The sequence below is a fragment of the Plecotus auritus genome (genome assembly GCF_963455305.1).
Source record: "Plecotus auritus genome assembly, chromosome: X".
Taxonomy (NCBI): domain Eukaryota; kingdom Metazoa; phylum Chordata; class Mammalia; order Chiroptera; family Vespertilionidae; genus Plecotus; species Plecotus auritus.
In genome coordinates, this window is record NC_137784.1 from 132,619,744 (window position 1) to 132,639,105 (window position 19,362).

The following is a 19,362-nucleotide window of genomic DNA, read 5'->3' on the forward strand; positions in this document are numbered from 1 at the left end:
AGTCCACAGGCCAACACTCTATCCACTGAGCCAAACCGGTTAGGGCACAGTTGCCACTTTTTAGCAACTTTTGGAACCCCCGTGCGCAGAGATCATTCCAACAGTTCTGCTACATAGTAGCGTCTCACTTAAAGAAAGTATTTCACGGCTTCTCTCGGGCACATCTGAATGGCCAGCACCTCCCCTCTTGCACAACTCAGGAATAGCCTGATGGAAGCGATGCACAGGGCAAAGTATGGGGAAGGGGCGCGGCGCCACCGAGGGCTCCCCCGCCAGCCCTCCAGGCACTCCACTCTCCCTGGTCTCCACTACCGCTTGCAGTTTTAAGCAGAAGATGAAACCTGGGCGAAGCCTTGGGTGTGGGGACCTGTGGAGCGGAGCCCGCCCCGCCCCGCCTGTCCTATCCTGTCAGTGCCAGCTGTATCTACTGGGTGGTAGTGGAAACTGACAGAGCTCTACCAGTCTGTCCCAGTCCTACAAGGAGCGTGCGCGCCGTGAGAAGCGTTTGGCCAATCAGGGAAAAGGAGCGGCCGTGAGTGGCATGCGCTTCCTTCAATCTTTTGAAGTCCTGGCCCCAGGCCTGCATTCTGGCCAATGGTGGCGCGGGGCGGAGCTCGGGCGGGGGCGACGGTCACCTGATCTGCGGCGGCAGCGGTGGCTGAGGCCGTGGAGACTGAAGCTGTGATGGCGGCGACAGTGGCGGCTCCGGTGCGGGCGGTGACGAGCAGGGCCCCAGCGTTTTGTCAAATGAAGTGGCTGCTACTGTTGCTGGTGGTGGCGGCGGCGGCGGCGGCGGAGCAGCAGGTGCCACTGGTGCTGTGGTCGAGCGATCGGTGAGCGGGGTGGTGGGCTGGGGCGGGCTGTGCGGCGCACCGTGGCGGTTGGGGTGCCCTCGCTCGGCTCCTGGGCTGTTCTCAGCGAGAAGCTGCGAGGCCTAGAGGGGACTGTTCCTTGCTTGGCGGCCTATAGCGAATCGGCCGGATCGGATCTCCGGGACCCACACATCAAGCTGGGAGCCCGTGGGTTTCGGATCGTAAGCCATGCGCCCCCACCTGACAGCACCTTTTCTGTCCACTGACAGGGACTTGTGGGTTCCTGCGGCCGACACCCATGAGGGCCACATCACCAGCGACATGCAGCTCTCTACTTACTTAGACCCCGCCCTGGAGCTGGGCCCCCGCAACGTGCTGCTGTTCCTGCAGGACAAGGTGCGCCTGTCCCAGCCCTCTGTCCCTCAGTCATCAGGAGGCAGGCAGGCCCCTCCCCCCAGGATAAGGAGACCCATTCCCCAAGGGAAGCTTCAGTGACCTTGTCCCAACTGCAGGGAGGTGTGGCTCCTCTCTTGGGAAGGCCCGTAGGAGAAGGTTCAGTGGGACTATAGTGAGGGCCCAGAAATGGCACCAACTTGATTGGGGGGAGAAAGTGGTCAGAGGCCGGAAGTCTACAGAGTACCATGAACTTGTCTGACCTATTCTATATGGTGGGGATGATTGTTGGCGGATGAGCAGACAAATGCCCAAGGAGGGGAAGTGAATGGCTCAAGGTCACACAGCTAATGGGTGGCCGAGTTGTGATTCTAATGGTAATGATCATAATAGAGAGAGAAAAAAATGACCACTTACCGAGTGCTTCATGGGCACTGTGCTAAGCTGATGTAATTGTCTTGGTTTTACTACCAAGGAAACTAAAGCTAGGAAATTAAAGCTTGTAGAGGTGCAGTGATTGGCTAGGTTGTGCACACCACAATTGGTTCCAGCCTGAGTCTATCAGAACCCTCCCTGCGCTTCCCCCCCAGGCCAGTTTGTGCTCATAACTGGGTTTGTGCTTCCCTCCCTTCCAGATCTCTCTGCCTTCCAACCAGGCATTCAGCCCATGAAAAGACTCTAGGGCAGTGTAGTTTTGGCGTTTGGGAAGTTATCGAGCCTCTGCTTGCCCCTTCCTTGTTCGTGGCCTGTATGGTTCATTCCCCTCATGGTCTTGCTCCATTACTCTGTGGGTAGCCTGTGGCGGGCATGCTCTCCTGTAGTCCTTCCAGGAGGCGGTAAATAATGTAGTCAGACTGGAACTCAATTCTAGTTCTACTACTTACCAGCCTTTGGTCTGTGAATGCCGGTTTCTGCATCTGTAAAATTCAGATACCACCTCATCAGAGGGCTGTGAGGAGCAATTCTTAAAATCCACGGAACACGGATCCTCGCTGGATCCCTGTCTGATGGCATTCACCCATTTAGCAAATATGAACTGTCTACTTTGTGCCAGTTATTAAGTGTTGGGGACATAGCAATGAGCAGAATAACCCGAGCCCCTACCCTTAGGAAGCTGATAGTCATGTGAGCATGACAAGTCAATGCTGAGTTCTTATATGACATGATGTCAGTGCTATTGTGTTTAGAGAAGAAAGAAACAGGCTAACCAAATGCAGCTAATCATTGCCAGAGTGACTGGCAACCCTATTTAAGGGAAAGCTGATCAGGCAAGGCTCACTGAGCAGAGACCTGAATGGAGGTCCCTATAGAGCTGTGTAGCTATCGGGGGAGGATGTTCCTGGAAGAAGGTACAGCATGTGCAAAGGCCCTGGGCAAGACAGAAGAGCTGCTGTCGCTGGAGTATACAGTAGTGAGTGAGAGCAAGGGGTAGGTCAGTGGTTGGCAAACTCATTAGTCAACAGAGCGGCAAACCGCGGCTCGCGAGCCTCATGTGGCTCGCGAGCCACAGTTTGTCGACCACTGGGGTAGTGGATGGTTAGTCAGGTTGCCAGTAGATGAGGAGGAAAAAGGTTGGTTGCAGTTCTAAACGTGACAGGAGCCCTAGCTGGTTTGGCTCAGTGGATAGAGCGTTGGCCTGTGGACTGAAGGGTCCCAGGTTCGATTCCGGCCAAGGGCACATGCCCGGGTTGTGGGCTCGATCCCCAGTGGGGGGCGTGCAGGAGGCAGCCGATCAATGATTCTCTCTCATCATTGATGTTTCTATCTCTCTATCCCTCTCCCTTCCTCTCTGAAATCAATAAAGAAATATAGAAATATATTTAAAAATAAATAAATAAACGTGACAGGAAGCCTCAGGTGACTTCAAGCAGGAGGTGCCGCGAGGAGGAGGAGAGAGTGGCGGTTTCTGGGCTTTCCGAAGGAGAGCCCAGGTGTCCAAACAAGGTCAGGATTCCTGCCCAGGAGGGAGAGGAAGCTGGCCAAGTGTGTATACTAAACAGAAGCTGATTAAGATCGCCTCCGGGCCTGATGGGGAAAAGCCGGAGAAAGCTGGGTGATGGGATGGAGGGGCAGGAGTTGAAGGGCATCTCTAGGTTGGAGAGGAAAAGGGATATGCATCCGGTTACTGTGGTCTGGAGGCCTCAGAAGACTTCAGTGCTTTCTCTAGCATGTTCGAGATCTTCATCTGTTTCTCCCCTTCCACCAAAACCAGGTGAGGAGGGGGACTTCTCACGCTCCTTTACAAAAGGTGCCATCCATGCCTGGCCAGTGTGGCTCAATGGTTGAGCATCAACCTATGAACCAGGAGGTCATGGTTTGATTGCTGGTCAGGGCACTTGCCCAGGTTGCGGGCTCGATCCCCAATGGGGGCGGTGTGCAGGAGGCAGCTGATCGATGATTCTCATCATTGATGTTTCTCTCTTTCTCCCTCTCCCTTCCTCTGTGAAATGAAAAATATATTAAAAAAAAAAAGTCCCATTGGTTCTAACTGTTGCAACTGGTATGCAGGTTCTCCTTTTTTTTTTTTACTTCCCTTGAGGGGGGTGGGCATACAGTAAATGCTTCTAACTGCCCCAGCCCCTCCCCTAGCTTCCCTCTTCCCTACCCAGTTCCTGTTGTCGAAGGCAGGCAGCTGACTCTTACTCCTGAACTTACCACAAGTCAGCTGCCCGCACATATCCTCCCAACCCCATGACTGCCTTCCATGTTTTCTCACCCTCACCCCCACTCTGCCAGGAGGGTGCTAGAGAAAAGAAAGAGCCCTAGCCAGTTGGGCTCAGTGGATAGAGTGTCGGCCTGTGGACTGAAGGGTCCCGTGTTCGATTTTGGTCAAGGGCATGTAGTGTGGTTGCAGGCTACTCCCCGGGCCAGGCCCAGGTCTGGGCGAGTGTAGGAGGCAACCAATTGATATGTTTCTCACACATGGATGTTTCTCTCTGTCTTTCCCTCTCTCTTCCACTCTCTTTAAAACAACAACAACTCGCCCTAGTTGGTTTGGCTCAGTGGATAGAGCATTGGCCTGCCCACTGAAGGGTCCCAGGTTTGATTCCAGTCAGGGCACATGCCCTGGTTGCAGGCTCGATCCCCAGTAGGGGGCGTGCAGGAGGCAGCCAATCAGTGATTCTCTCTCATCATTGATGTTTCTATCTCTCTATCCCTCTCCCTTCCTCTATGAAATCAATAAAAATATATTTTTAAAATAACTCAATGGAAAAATATCCTCGGTTGAGAATTAAAAATATACATATATATATCCTATATAATAAAAGCCTAATATGCAAATTGCCCTCTTGGATGGTCATTCGACCAGGAGTTGGACCAGGATACTGGGAGTTGGACTGCTCACTGTGACGTGTGCTGACCACCAGGGGGCAGCACAGAACATGGCTGGTGTTGGTGTGGGGGTGACTGGACAGAGGTGCGGTGAGAATGCGGGGTGTCCTCTGAGCTGGCTTTCACTCCCCCTGCTACCCTCCTCCTGGATGCCAGAGCGGGCGCGCGCCCCAGGAAACTCGTGCGCTCAGGTGCCGGGCGCCCATGAGGAGCTTGTCGCACATCTGTGCGGCCTCTTCCGGGTGAGCTGGGCTGCAGCCACTGGGACCAAAGGGATTGGTTGGGTTCCCTGTGGGTTCTCACAGGAGCAGGTCTGTGAGGCCAGCTGAGAGAGAGTGCACTGCCCGCCTGGCTTCCGTGAGAGGCCCATGCTGTGCCCCGGCCTGTGGCGTCCAGCCGCACTCTTCGCATCTTTGCGTGGGGACTTGGGCACCATGACTCAGGTGGAGGAGGGCGCATGGGGGCTTGGGGCCCAGGTGCTGCCCAGGCCCCAGACGTCAGCTGGGACCTGCCTTTCCACGCGAGAAGCTTGCACTTCAATTGCTGTGGGGAGCGGGCCTAAGCCGGCAGTCGGACATCCCCCAAGGGCTCCCGGACTGTGAGATGGCACAGGCTGGACTGAAGGACTCCCACCGAGGGCACAAATTTCATGCACTGGGCCTCTAATATATGAAAGAACCTTCTATCCCACCCCCCACCCCAAACTTGCCCTTGCTTGCTTTTCTGACCAAACCAAATCTGATTCTAAGTGAGATTTTGCTGGCCCTGCAAATGCACGGGGAAGGGGTCTGCCCCCTGCCCTGGCCCTGGCCCTGGCCACTTCTGAGGCTGTCTTCCCTGATTCCCTACTAGCTGAGCATTGAGGACTTCACGGCATATGGTGGTGTGTTTGGAAACAAGCAGGACAGCACCTTTTCTAACCTGGAGGTAAGAGTCCTCTCCCAGCTGCGGGCATGGGGGCTGTCCCACCCCCCCACCCCATATAGCACAATAAAGAACTGTTTCCCGAACCTCAGTGTGGGGCGTGCACGAGGCAGCTGATCAGTGATCCTCTGTAATTGATGTTTCTATCTCTCTATCCCTCTTCCTTCCTCTCTCTCTAAAAATAAAACAAACAAACAAAAAACAGCCCTGGCTGGCATGGCTCAGTGGCTAGAGTGTCAGCCTGCACACCAGAGGGTTGCAGGTTCGATGCCCAGTCAAGGGCATGTACCTGGTTGCAGGTTCAATCCCCACCCCATCAGGGTGTGTGCGGGAAGCAACCAATTGATGTGTCTCTTTCTACATCTCTCTCTCTCTCTCTCTCTCTCCCTCCCTCCCTACTCTCTCCCTTCCACTCTCTCTAAAAATCAATGGAAAAAAATATCCTCACTCCTCAGGTGAGGATTTAAAAAAAAAAAAAGAGTAAAAAAAAGACATATTTAAAACCCTACCTGGTTTGGCTCAATGGATAAAGCATCGGATCATGGACTGAAGGGTCCTGGGTTCGATTCTGGTCAAGGGCACGTACCTTGGTTGCAGGTTCGATCCCTGGCCCATGCGGGAGGCAACCAATCTATGTGTATCTCTCACATCTATGTTTCTTTCTCTGTCTCACCCTCCTTTCCACTCTCTCTAAAAGTCAATGGAAAAATATTCTCGGGTGAGGAGTAACCAAAAAAAAAAAAAACACACCAAAAAACCCCCACACAACCTGTTTCCTTAGGAACCAGAGCTGCTGGCTTTGGGGGTAGAAAGGCATGAGTGTCAGGGGCCAGGGGTGCGGGGCATTTTCTTTCTGACCCTGAATGAGACTCAATCCTGTGGGTGTGGGTGTGGGTGTGGCTTGCAGGGGAGGGCTGCCAGAGCGGAGTGAGGGGCTGGCTCAGGCCAGGTCCCTTTTGCTAACTAATCCTCCACGTCTCCTTTGTCCCCAGAATGCCCTGGACTTGGCCCCCTCCTCTCTTGTGCTTCCTGCTGTTGACTGGTATGCAGTCAGCACTCTGACCACGTACCTTCAGGAGAAGCTAGGGGCCAGCCCATTGCACGTGGACCTGGCCACCCTTCGGGAGCTAAAGCTCAATGCCAGCCTCCCGGCCCTGCTGCTCATCCGCTTGCCCTACACAGCCAGGTATGGCCCGGCCTCCAGCCACAAGGCTCTGGGCTCTGGTAGCACAACCCAGTCAACGATGACAGTCCTTCCGTTCAGAACCCTGAAGCCCTTCCAGAAGGTGCCCTGTATCGCCAGAAGAGACTGGAAGGGCCTCTGGCCAGGCTGTGATTCACAAGTCAGTGCCCTGCACTGAACTGGGCCTCGCGGGCTTCCAGAGACAAGGTGGACATAGGCTCTGGTGGTAGGGAGCCAACTCGCCTTGCCAGGACCCGTTCACACAGCAGGTAGCAGGGACATGAGTGGGACCATGAAGTGGAGGGTGGGGGGAGGGGCAAGGGATTCCAGGCAGGGCCTTGAGGTGAGCAAAGATGTAGAGGGATCCCAGCTGGTGTGGCTCAGTGGTGGAGCGTCAACCTATGAACCAGGAGGTCACAGTTCCATTCCTGGTCAGGGCACATACCTGGGTTGCGGGCTCGATCCCCAGTGTGGGGATATACAGGAGGCAGCTGATCCATGATTCTCTCTCATCATTGATGTTTCTCTTTCTCCCTCTCCCTTCCTCTCTGAAATCAATAAAAGTATATATTTTAAATAGAAGAAGCGTGGCTCTCAGAGCCCCAGCTAGAGTGCTAGGTGAAAGGGGCTCATGGGGAAGGATGCTGGCGTTGAGTGGAGGACACACTAGGGCTGTGCGGCTGGGGATGGTGGAGAGCTATTTGGATTGTGGGGCTCTAACACTCTGTCTTTTCCATAGCTCGGGTCTGATGGCACCACGGGAAGTCCTCACAGGCAATGGTGAGTGGGTTAGGGAGGGGGCACGTTCTCCATCCCTACCCAGCCCTCCCTGCAGAGTGGTCCTCAGCTCCTCGGCTCCTCCTCACCCCCAGCGTGGCTTCCTGCTTCCTGGAGCAACTGGCAGCTGATCAGGGAAATGCTGCCCTCGGGCCTCATCCGTTGGGCCTGCCTCGTAGAGATTTGGGGATGTCTAGGGGTCCTCTCTGCGGGAGCCTGTGAGCAAGTTTCCACTGAGGCAGCCTGAATCCTTTAGTGTGGGTTTAAGAGACCGGCAGCATTTCAAAAAACAGTTCCGAACACTTGTCTTCTCCTTTTTTAATATATTTTTTTTAAAATATATTTTATTGATTTTTTACAGAGAGGAAGGGAGAGGGATAGAGAGTTAGAAACATCGATGAGAGAGAAACATCGATCAGCTGCCTCCTGCACACCCCCTACTGGGGACATGCCCGCAACCAAGGTACATGCCCTTGACCGGAATCGAACCTGGGACCTTTCAGTCCGCAGGCCGACGCTCTACCACTGAGCCAAACCGGTTTTGGCTCCTTTTTTAATATTTTTGTATTGATTTCAGAGAGTAAGGGAGAGAGATAGAAACATAAGTAATGAGAGCGAATCATTGATCAGCTGCCTCCTGTATGCCCCACACTGGGGATCGAGCCCTCAACCCAGGCACATGCCCTGACCGGGAATTGAACTCTGACCTCCTGGTTCATAGGTCGATGCTCAACCACTGAGCCACACTGGCCAGCCATCACTTGTCTTCTTCTTCTTTTTTTTTAAATATATTTTATTGATATTTTACAGAGAGGAAGGGAGAGGGATAGAGAGGTAGAATCATCGATGAGAGAGAAACATCGACTCGCTGCCTCCTGATACACCCCCCACTGGGGACGTGCCCACAACCAAGGCACATGCCCTTGACCGGAATCGAACCCGGGACCCCTCAGTCCGCAGGCCGATGCTCCATCCACTGAGCCAAACCGGTCAGGGCCACTTGTCTTCTTTTTGCTATAACGGACAGTCAGTCATTCCCATTGGAAAGGTCACTGGAAACCTTCCACTGGGTGGGTTCGAAGTTGCATATAAAGTTGCATATATCTTAGTCTTTTCTCTTTTTTTTAAATATTTCTTTATTGATTTCAGAGAGGAAGGGAGAAGGAGAGAGAGATAGAAACATCAATGATGAGAGAGAATCACCGATCGGCTGCCTCCCACACGATCCCCACTGGGGACCGAGCCCACAACTCAGGCATGTGCCCTTGGCTGGAATCGAACCTGGGACCCCTCAGTCCGCAGACTGACGCTCTATCCACTGAGCCAAGCCGGCCAGGGCTCTTTGTCTTTTCTCATTCCCTTTAGTTAGGCCTGGGCATTAGGGAGCTGACAATGGAGGCCACAGGTGGCCCAGGGGAAGCTGGGGGTGGGCAGGATGAACAGCAGCTGCTGTTAGGGATCCTGAATGGAAACTGAAAACACTACTGAAGGCTGACAGGAGCCGACTGACTCATCAGGGGTCTCAGTGTCACACCGCAGAGGATATGTTAGTTTCTGGGGGTGGGAGGACTTCACAGTGCAGACCCCTGGTGGTCGCCACCTCGGTGAGAGGGTTTCCCTGAGCTCCATCAAGAGGGCACTGATGTGTGGGGTGTGCAAGGGCACAACCTTGCCTCTGCTGGCTTCTGCCGTGTGAAGGTCAGGCGGTGGGAAGCGTTGCTCTAGGCGTCCACCTGTGACCTGGTTCTCTGCTCTCTCCGTTGCCCCTCAGATGAGGTCATTGGGCAGGTGCTGAGCATGCTCAAGTCGGAAGATGTCCCGTACACAGCAGCCCTCACAGCGGTCCGCCCTTCCAGGGTATGTGCCCTGCCACAGGGGCTCTGGGAGGTGTGGGCAGAGGCCACGTGGTGCATGGGCCTGGAGGGGTGTATGGCTCTGATGGCCTCAGTGGGGGCCAGCTTCTCCCCTGGGCCCATGTCAGGGGGGACGAATACGAACCTGCTTACTCCTGCCAGGTGCAGCTTTCTGAACATCCTGTCAGTCTTACGGGCTGGCAAATGCTCGGACAATTAAGTCCAAATGTTCCCTAATTGGTGGGACTAGGACTACCCCAGAGGTTTAGGGGCCAGCCAGAGAAAGCTTCCCAGAGGAAGTGCCTCTGAGTATGACCGGTGGGACCACAGATGGTGGAGAGGGACAGCGAGGGCAGGCCACTTGGTCTGGACCTGCTCCCAGGGCCGTTGAGAGAAGGCTTGTGGGCTTTCTCTGCAGGTGGCCCGCGATGCAGCCATGGTGGCCGGGGGGCTAGGTCGGCAGCTGCTGCAAACAACTCCGAAACAGCCCGTGTCCGTTGTGATTCACCCCCCTGTGAGTTATAACGATACTGCCCCCCGGATCCTGTTCTGGGCCCAGAACTTCTCAGTGGCTTATAGGGACAGCTGGGAAGACCTGACCGCCAGGACCTTTGAGGCCCAGTCTCTCAACCTGACCGGCTCCTTCTGGAATGACTCCATTGCCAGGTGAGGGCAAAGGACCTGTCACTTCGGGTGGGTATATGTGCTGGTGGTGTGTGTTCACCATGGGAATGCTGGGGGGGGGGTTGCTATTGGAGGGACCTTGGAGTGGGGGTTGCTCAGAGTTCTGCTCCCCCATGCCTTCTAGTCCTTGACTGGGACCTTGGCTGTTACTACTCCCCAGTTACCTGGGAACCTGACGCCTCCCCCTTGAGTGGCCTCAAGGCGACTGCACTATGGCGCATACCATGCCCGAGCAAGTTCTGGGGCCCCCATACCTTCCCTGTGCAGTGAGAGAGATCGCCCTCACTCCCAAAACCCAACCTGGGCACCTCAATAATCCCAAGGCGGGGGGTGTCTTAAAGGAGGAGGGGCAATGGGTTCAGGGGAGCCAGAGGAAGGAGCCCTCAGCTGGAGGTGGGGGACCCGCATGCTGGTTCCTGACCTAGAATGTGACAGGGTCTCAGTTTTCCCATCTGTCAAATGGGGGCATTGCCTCTTCAGGTGGCTGCAAGGACCCAGGCAGCTTCCGTAGGAGCAGACTTGAGCAATGTGGTCTAAGACCCTTTCAGAGCCTGACTTGCCTCTCTGGTCCTACAGGCTTTCGCTGACCTATGAACAACTCTTTGGTGCCACAGTGACATTTAAGTGAGTCCGAGGGGCGGTGGAGGTGTGGGTGGACTGGTGTGGCTCTGGCTTCCTCAGCTACCTGACACCCCTGTGGTCTCCCCCAGGTTCACTCTGGTGAACCGCTTCTATCCAGTGTCGGCCCGGCACTGGTTTACTATGGAGCGCCTCGAAATCCACAGCAATGGCTCTGTAGCCTACTTCAACGTCTCCCAGATCACAGGGCCCAGCATCTACTCCTTCCACTGCCAGTACGTCAGCAGTCTTAGCAACAAGGGCAATATCCTTGTGCCTGACACGCAGCCCTTTCTCTGGCAGATGACTCTTGAGGACTTCCAGGTAGGAAGCAGGGAGGAGCCCAGCCTGGAAGTAGCAGGGTCTGGGTAGAGGGGAGGAAGCAGAGGCCTGAAGTCTTTAAAAAAATTATATATATATATATATATATATATATATATATATATATATATATATATTTAAAATGTATTCTTATTGATTTCATAGAGGAAGGGAGAGAGAGAGAGAGAGAGAAACATCAATGATGAGAGAGAATCATTGATCGGCTGCCTCCTGCACATCCTACAATGGGGATCGAGCCCGTAACCTGGGCATGTGCCTTGACCAGGAATCGAACCATGACCTCCTGGTTCATAGGTCAATGCTCAACCACTGAGCCACGCCGGGTTGATACCCTTTGGGCTTGGGCTCAGGAACGTAGTTGAGAGCCCTGTCCCCACGATGCTCCCTTCCCACTAACTTGGGCACCTCAACCCTTACTGGGCCTCCCTCTCCGTGGGGCCACGTGGTCCTTTCTGTTCCCCAGATCCAGGCCTTCAACGTGACAGGCGAGCAGTTCTCCTATGCCACCGACTGTGCGGGCTTCTTCTCCCCGGCCATCTGGATGGGGCTGCTCACCTCCTTGTTCATGCTTTTCATCTTCACCTACGGCCTGCACATGATCCTCAGCCTCAAGACCATGGACCGCTTTGACGACCACAAGGGCCCCACCATCACTTTGATTGTGTGACCCTGTGCCCACTGGGGGTTAAGGGTGTGATGGTGTCCAGGTTGTCACTTTCTCACCTCAAGGCATGCTGGACTGAAGGACTTCCTTCTCTTCCTACCATAGCATGAACCCCCAACTCCCCTCAGCCTGTTTTGTTCCTATTCAACCCTGTGAGGGACTTCCCTGGGGCTGCCCACCCCCCCATCTCTATCAACAGGTGTACATATTCTGTGTAGATAGTAGACAAATCTCCCAGGGTTGGTGATTATAAAGGGAGGGGACATGAATTCTAGAGCCTCTCTCTCTTCCCCCCTCTCTCCTTATTTATTTTCATATATCCACCTTCACCCCTTGCTGTTTATAGTGCTTTTGTGTAGCCAGTGTTTTATGGGGTTCCCTGCAGCAGCCAGGAGCTGGAGATTCCCTGAGTTGGGGGTGGGTGGGGTGAAAGTACCATTTAACTGTCCTGCTTGGCTAGTGTTGTTTTTGGTGATGTGCTAACAATAAGCAGTACACGGGTTTATTTTTGTGGCCTGAGAAGGAAGGGACCTCCACGGCAGGTAGGCTGGGTGTGCTCACTGGGTTTCTGGCAGGCTTGGTGGGTTTCCTTCCTAATAAAATAAAGATGGGTCACCATGCTTCGGCTTCTTGTCGCTCATTTCTGCACTGGATATGCGGGATGTGCTTGGCTGAGGGCTTACGGGGAGGCGCCCAGGTGTAGCTGTAGCCAAGTGAGGCCCAAGGGGAGGCGGGAAGGGCTGCAGGGGTCCTCAGGCTGCCTGGGAGCCCGGGAGATCCAGAGGGTCTTTAGCAAGCTGGACCCCTAAGTAGCTAGTGTAGGGAGGGGGCCGCAGTGCACAGGCAGGAAGGGCCAGGGCGGTCAGAGTCTGGAAATGACAGCTGTGACAATGGCAGCCCTCAAGTCCCCCAGGGGCCGCCCGGGCTGCTGCAGGGGTGTGTGCCGGGCCGGGGCCGCGTTGAGCATCCCAAAGGGCGGGGCAGGCGCACCGGCTCCCGCGCACTGATCCCCATCCTCGGTCGCAGCACCGCTACCGGCGGCCCCGCCCGCCCGGCCCCGCCCCGCTCCACTTCCCTCAGGGCTCTCGGCGAGCGGCGCCACCCGCGGAGCCTGCGCTGGTGCTGAGGCCAGGGCACTGGCAGCCCTCCCGGGAGGTGAACCGGGAGGCGGTGGCCCCGGCCGTGCGCGGCGGAGCGTGGGGAGGGACGGACTCTTTGACGCGGCGGAGGGATCGGAGCGGGGCCGGCTGACGCGCCGCCATCTTTGGTCCAGTGCGGCGGCAGCGGCGGCGGCTGTGGTGAAGCAGGAGGAGGAGCCGACGGCGCTGGCATCGAGGCCTGACCATGGATGAAGAATACGATGTGATCGTGCTGGGCACCGGCCTCACCGTAAGTGCGGCCCCGGGTGCTCGGAGCACCACATCGCCCCATCCTCCCCGTAGTGCTGCCGCCCCCGACCCCATCCTGTCACTGCCATCAGCAGCGCTGCCATCCCCGGCTGGCTCTCTGGTCCCCGAAAAAAACAACCCCGTGCCCACCCCCACGATGTCGCCTTTACCCACTGCCTTGGCTCCTTCTCTAAGAAATGGCCCCCGTTTTTTCTGCCCCCTCAACTCCCCGGGCCCCGACAGCCGGCCCCTTCTGCTCTCCCCATCCCAGCCTACACCCCCACTCGACCCTGTACTCCCCAGAGCCCCCCGCCCTATACCCCTCCACTCAGCCCTATACCCCCCAGAGCCCCTCGCCCGACACCAGCCCGTTCAGCATCCCCTCTCATCTTGCGCTAATCCTGGTGAGGATGAAATATAAGGACCTTGGGTCAGGGGCCCTCGGCCAGGGTGGACCCTCATCTTGCCTTCTCGGCTTTTTATGGGGACCGGGGACCCAGGGAATGTTCCAGAAGGAGCAGTAGTGGGGGCAGTGGCCACATTCCCGCTACTCCTCCTATCCTTCCCTCCCCCCTCCAGTTTCCCATGGATACCTCAGGCTGACTAGTGTCTGCAGCCTTTGTCTTTGGGTTAGTGACAGTGAATGGTGGGGTGTTTATCTTCCCCCTTCCTTCAAACCCTGTTGGATTGCTCCTCTGAGAGACATTTCCCTCCGTTGTGGCGCAGGAGCCCTTCCCCTTGTGGGAAGACTCCGGGTCAGGAGCCACTTGGAAGACCCAGCAGCCCAGGGTGGGGTCTGCAATTCCTGGACCATGCTAAGCCTTTCTTCACTTCCCTTCCGGGGGTCCTTCACCATCCAGCTGGGTCTCCTCTGTGGCTCATTGTATCTTATCTGTCTTTTCTTGCAGCTCTATGTACAGAGCTGGTGTAGATAGATGACTTTCTTGGTATGGGAGTTGCTGGATAGACCATCCATGTGTCTGCTGGATACTCTCCTGCTATAATCCCATTATTTCTTTATCTCTTTGCCCCGCAAGGTTATAAAGGAGACTGTGGTCAGATTAAACCATTGCCCCCTAATTTTAGGCCACTCGGCCAGCAGGGGGTGGTGGTGGTGGTGGTGATGGTGATGGTGATGGTGAAAGGAGCTGTCCATTGGTGCGGAATCTTTCTAGCTTTGCTGTCCTCTCCCGTTTGGGGTGGGGAACCAGTAAGAGCTGCTGGCGGGAATGTGGGCAGGTGGGAGTGCAGCAAATGTCATCCCTTCTGCAGGAATGCATCCTGTCGGGCATCATGTCTGTGAATGGGAAGAAGGTGCTGCACATGGACCGGAACCCCTACTATGGGGGTGAGAGCTCCTCCATCACACCCCTGGAGGAGGTGAGGCCGCCTGAGCCCAGGCCCATCCCTTATTAACCTCTTGCATAGAGTGCTGAAGCAGCTCCTTAGGTTTTCTGGGCAGGAGGGGCCGGGGAGGGAGGGGTGGTCTTAGAGGTGCCTCTCTTTCTCTCCTTCCTGCTTACAGCTGTATAAGCGTTTTCAATTGCTGGAGGGGCCACCTGAGTCGATGGGCCGGGGCCGAGACTGGAATGTTGATCTGATCCCCAAATTCCTCATGGCCAATGGTGAGGGAGACGCAGGACATATTGCGGGTGGGGGGGGGTGATTGGGACAACCAGAGAGGGGTCAGGCTCCAAAGAAGGGGCAGCCAGAGCAGCTAGAGCTTCTCAGGGAGCCATGCTGATACTGTTGCCTTTCCCTCACCACCCTGCAGGGCAGCTGGTAAAGATGCTACTGTATACAGAAGTGACTCGCTACTTGGACTTCAAGGTGGTGGAAGGCAGCTTTGTCTACAAGGGGGGCAAGATCTACAAAGTGCCATCCACTGAGACTGAAGCCTTGGCTTCTAGTGAGTACGGGTCCCCTGAGCCAGAGAATCTTGGGGATGGGGGCAGCCATCCAGAATAGGGCGTCCCTTGCCCAAGGTCACATTCCCCATGCAGTACCAGAAGTCCCTTGCTCTATCTTTTCTCTACCGCCCTGGGCTGTCCCTCACACTGGTTGCCAGGAGGGAAGTCCATGTACACAGGGGATGTGGAGGGGGGACTCCATGAAAGACTTCAGCCTTTTAAAAAAATTTCAGAGAGAGATAGAAATATCAATGATGAGAGAGAATCATGGATCAGCTGCCTCCTGCATACCCCCCACAGGAGATCAAGCCCACAACCCGGGCATGTGCCCTGACCGGGAATTGAACCATGACCTCCTGGTTCATAGGTCGATGCTCAGCCACACTGAGCCACACTGGCCAGGCAAGACTTCAGCTTTTGATAGGGGCTGCACCTGAGCAGTGAAACATCCTCCAGTGTCAGAGCCAGGAGGGCCCTCACAGCCTTTCCAGATGGGAAACTGAGGCTGAGAAGGGCAGAGGGGTTAATCTAAGGTCACATGGTAGTGAGCAAGATAACTCAGCCGGGAGCTAGGGAACCTGCTTCCTTGGCCTGCCTAGTGGAAAGGAGAGGTTCATGTTCTATGGTGTGAAGGCTTTCCTTGCATCGTCTCTGCAGATCTGATGGGGATGTTTGAGAAACGGCGCTTCCGCAAGTTCCTAGTGTTTGTGGCAAACTTTGATGAGAATGATCCCAAGACCTTTGAGGGCGTCGACCCCCAGAGCACCAGCATGCGCGAAGTCTACCGGAAGTTTGACTTGGGCCAGGACGTCATTGACTTCACTGGCCATGCCCTGGCGCTCTACCGCACTGATGAGTGAGGGGAAGCTGTCATGGCACATTGCACCTCACCTGGCCTGAGCCCTGCCCTCCCCACCCCTGCCTACTGCTCCCTTGGTCCACTGTGCACATCTCTTGTCCTCAGCCACACCCTCACCTGTTGCTTTTCCATTCCTTCCCTGTGTTTAACCCATAAGTTTCCCCAGGCCATTGAGGGCGGGGGAATGCTAGCCAGGTGCCTGGGTGGGGGTGAGCTGGGGGTTCTGCTGTTGGAGCCTCTTCTTCTGACCCTGTCTCCCCCCCCACCCCCAGCTACTTGGACCAGCCTTGTCTCGAGACCATCAACCGCATCAAGTTGTACAGCGAGTCCCTGGCCCGGTATGGCAAGAGCCCATATTTATACCCACTCTATGGCCTTGGAGAGCTGCCTCAGGGCTTTGCAAGGTGAGAGCATAGCCTCTTTCAGTTGGCAGTACTGAACAGGACTAAGGCTAAGAATGGGAATGGCCCCTTGAGCATTTTCATAGCATCCTGTACTTTGCCCCTTTGGTCTTCATTTACTTTGCATCTTCCTTGGGTGCCAGGGTGCCGCAGCAATGTGTTGAAGTGCAGAGTTGAAGGGGCAGGACACTGCAGACGGGGCTTGCTTGGCTCCTGGCCTGTCAGGTAGTGGGAGGACTGGGCCGGGGTCCTTGGAACCTTGAGTCAGGGCTTGTCCAGAGCCCTTAATTTTGTTCCTCAGACCACTTCCGTGAGGAGCTATGCCCTCATGCCACCCTTACAGTAGCCCTTTACAGGATATTCTGGATGACAGATCTGGGTAGAACCATTGGGTCTCCTGAGCTCTGCCTGTTTGGGGCAGCCTTCTCTGTACCCCAGGGCTGGTGGGGGGAGGGTGCAGTGGCACTGGTCCCTGTTTCTTCTGGGTGGGTACTTCACCATCACTCTCCCCACCATAGATTGAGTGCCATCTATGGGGGGACATATATGCTGAACAAACCTGTGGATGACATCATCATGGAGAATGGCAAGGTGGTGGGTGTGAAGTCTGAGGGAGAGGTAAGCCTTCCCTATGGTGCAGTCATGATGGTGTGGGTGGAATTTGTTCTTCTCCTTAGAGGTTCTCTTCCCAGTGACCCTGGCTCTGCTGGGTTTGCTGCTTCTCAGCTCTGAGGGCCTTGGGTTGGGCACTGGAGCTCCAGAAGTCTACATAGCCATTCCTGTTGGCAAGAGGTATCTCTCCAGGCCCATGTGCTGTGTCAGTGGTCTAGGGAGTGTTCCTGATCAGTGTCAGCAAAGGGGGTTGCCCAGCTCGGCATAGTGGGCGTACTTCCCGGAGATGCAGGATGAAGCTGTTTGCTACATACAGGAGGGGCAGTGGCTACAGCTCAGAGGAGTGCCTTGCCTGCCGGAGCTGCCAGCACTAGCCGTGGGCCCATCTCCATGACTACCTAGGGGAGTGTTCGATAGGGACAAGGCCTTTTGGTGCTTTCACAGGTGGCCCGATGCAAGCAGCTGATCTGTGATCCCAGCTACATTCCAGACCGTGTGCGGAAGGCTGGCCAGGTTATCCGAATCATCTGTATCCTCAGCCACCCCATCAAGAACACCAACGATGCCAACTCCTGCCAAATCATCATCCCCCAGAACCAGGTCAACAGGAAGTCAGGTGGGCTAAGCTCCATGTGACTTCCTCTAGGGTGTTGTCTTTGGGGTGACTCTGCCTGTCCTCATAAGGCTAGGGGCTCTGCCTGATCCCTCCATGGAAGAATAGGGACCCGCATCACAGTCCCCATGACTTGGGGCCCTAGGGATTGGGAGGCTTGGACTCTTCCCCCTTCATGAAGGTGGCAGCTTGGATGCTGCCTACTGTGTGGAGCTGGGGAGGGTCAGGCAGGCCCAAATTGAGCCAACCCCCGAGAGCCCTTTGTGTGCCCATGTTAATGGAGCGCTTCCTGCGGACAGACATCTACGTGTGCATGATCTCCTACGCACACAACGTGGCTGCTCAGGGCAAGTACATCGCCATTGCCAGCACCACGGTGGAGACCTCGGAGCCCGAAAAGGAGGTTGAGCCGGCCCTGGAGCTACTGGAACCCATTGACCAGAAGTGAGGGGCTTGGGGTGGGGGGACGGGGAGGAAACGGAACCAAGGAACTGGGGGACTAGGGGACGGGTACCATGGAGGCAAGGCTGGTTGTGAGACCTGTCCCCTCCCCTCCATCTGCCCTTCAGGTTTGTGGCCATCAGTGACTTGTATGAGCCCATCGACGATGGTTCTGAGAGCCAGGTGAGCAGCCTGTCCTGGCCCCAGCCCCTGGCTGCTTGCCCAGGGCGCCTACCCAACTCACCCTGGGCCCTGGCTCTGGCTTTTTCAGGTGTTCTGTTCCTGCTCCTATGATGCCACCACACACTTTGAGACAACCTGCAATGACATCAAAGACATCTACAAGCGTATGGCAGGCTCCGCCTTTGACTTTGAGAACATGAAGCGCAAACAGAATGATGTCTTTGGAGAAGCTGACCAGTGATTGCTGACCCTCCCCCAGCCCCAGATGCCCCTCCCTTGTTCTCCTCCAGGGCTCGGGAGATGGGCATGGCTGGGCACCCCTGTTTCCAGCATCCTCTGCTTCCCCCACCACATTCCTGTCACCCACCTCATTGATTCACTGACCAAATCCTTAATCTTAGTGATGGTTTGGGAGATGGGCGGGGGGTTGGCTAGTATCCTCTTTCTTGGCCCTTCCTTATCCTGGGAAAAGAGGGTTCCTCTCCTTGTCTGTGTTTCTTCCCCCTACCCCGAATTCTTCTGCTCTGTATGGGAAGAACACGGAGGAAAAGCTGACTTCTGCCCCCACTGCTCTTACTCCCACTGTAGTGGCCTTTGGAGATGCCCCCTGCCTCCCCCCACCACCTCTTGTGTGTTGGAGAGAAGGGGCCCTCCCAGCACAAAGTTTCATCCTTCATCCCTCCCCACCCGTTAATTTATTCTAATTTATTAACTTCTGCCTACCCTGTCTGAGAAGAGAGTTCTGTACCCCTCCCTTGCAGTCTTGGTGCGGCCTAGGTCTGTGGAGCAGCTCCCCTGGCTACCTGGGCGGCCTGGGACGGGGAAGGGCTTGGGTGTGGCCCCATTGGAGGTTGATCTTGCTGTTTTTGTTTCTTTGTGTCTTTGTATTTGTGTCCTTTGGTACTGAGAGAAATGTGAGCAAAGCAGAAGGAGGTGGGAAAATGGATCTAGACCCCCAGTGTGCCCTGCCCCCACCCTTTCCCTTAGTGGTGGGAAACCCTTATCTTTCAAAGTGAATGTGTGCCCTTCCCCAACCTCTAGTGTATTTCACAGAAAACAAAACCTCCCAATAAAACTGTGTGGAAACCTGAGCCCAGGTCTTTAGCATTATTTCCCCAAAACTGGGCACTGGTTAGGGCCTCAGCTTTCCTGGGATGTCATGCTATCCCTGTGAGTTTGGGACTCTGGCTTAGGTTGGCTCCAGATGGCTACAAACAGGTCACTTTCTTCATCAGGGAATTAAAGAGCTCCTGAACTGAAAGGGCCTGTGCAGCGGAAAAGGGGTCACATAAACCTTCCCTGGGGGTCAATGTGAAAGGAACTGGGAGAGGGGTCTGGCCTGAGGTGGGGTTGAGGCAGAGGAGCAGGGTCC

The 19,362-nt window shown here is 55.4% G+C and overlaps 2 protein-coding genes across 2 annotated transcripts; both read left to right on the forward strand.

The window, feature by feature from the left end:
• Positions 1-620: 620 nt before the first annotated feature.
• ATP6AP1 (ATPase H+ transporting accessory protein 1) lies at positions 621-12,203 on the forward strand. Its single transcript, XM_080652558.1, has 10 exons — positions 621-833; positions 1,082-1,208; positions 5,391-5,465; positions 6,455-6,648; positions 7,385-7,425; positions 9,194-9,279; positions 9,694-9,941; positions 10,536-10,583; positions 10,670-10,901; positions 11,383-12,203. The coding sequence occupies exons 1-10, from the start codon at positions 685-687 to the stop codon at positions 11,584-11,586; spliced, it is 1,404 nt and encodes a 467-aa protein (XP_080508684.1). The 5' UTR covers positions 621-684; the 3' UTR covers positions 11,587-12,203.
• Positions 12,204-12,652: 449 nt separating this feature from the next.
• On the forward strand, positions 12,653-19,081 carry GDI1 (GDP dissociation inhibitor 1). The gene is made up of 11 exons (XM_080653486.1): positions 12,653-12,972; positions 14,244-14,351; positions 14,497-14,596; positions 14,746-14,880; positions 15,539-15,737; positions 16,013-16,144; positions 16,660-16,759; positions 17,198-17,369; positions 17,666-17,810; positions 17,936-17,990; positions 18,079-19,081. Exons 1-11 carry the CDS (start codon positions 12,928-12,930, stop codon positions 18,229-18,231), a joined length of 1,344 nt encoding a protein of 447 aa, XP_080509612.1. The 5' UTR covers positions 12,653-12,927; the 3' UTR covers positions 18,232-19,081.
• The last annotated feature ends 281 nt before the right edge of the window (positions 19,082-19,362 follow it).

Coding starts and splice junctions, on each gene's coding strand:
- ATP6AP1 (XM_080652558.1), top strand. CDS start 685: ATGGCGGCGACAGTGGCGGCTCCGGTGCGGGCGGTGACGAGCAGGGCC. Junction 6,649..7,384: donor CGCTTGCCCTACACAGCCAG/GTATGGCCCGGC, acceptor TCTTTTCCATAG/CTCGGGTCTGATGGCACCAC. Junction 7,426..9,193: donor GGAAGTCCTCACAGGCAATG/GTGAGTGGGTTA, acceptor GTTGCCCCTCAG/ATGAGGTCATTGGGCAGGTG.
- GDI1 (XM_080653486.1), top strand. CDS start 12,928: ATGGATGAAGAATACGATGTGATCGTGCTGGGCACCGGCCTCACC. Junction 14,597..14,745: donor CAAATTCCTCATGGCCAATG/GTGAGGGAGACG, acceptor ACCACCCTGCAG/GGCAGCTGGTAAAGATGCTA. Junction 17,991..18,078: donor ACGATGGTTCTGAGAGCCAG/GTGAGCAGCCTG, acceptor TGGCTTTTTCAG/GTGTTCTGTTCCTGCTCCTA.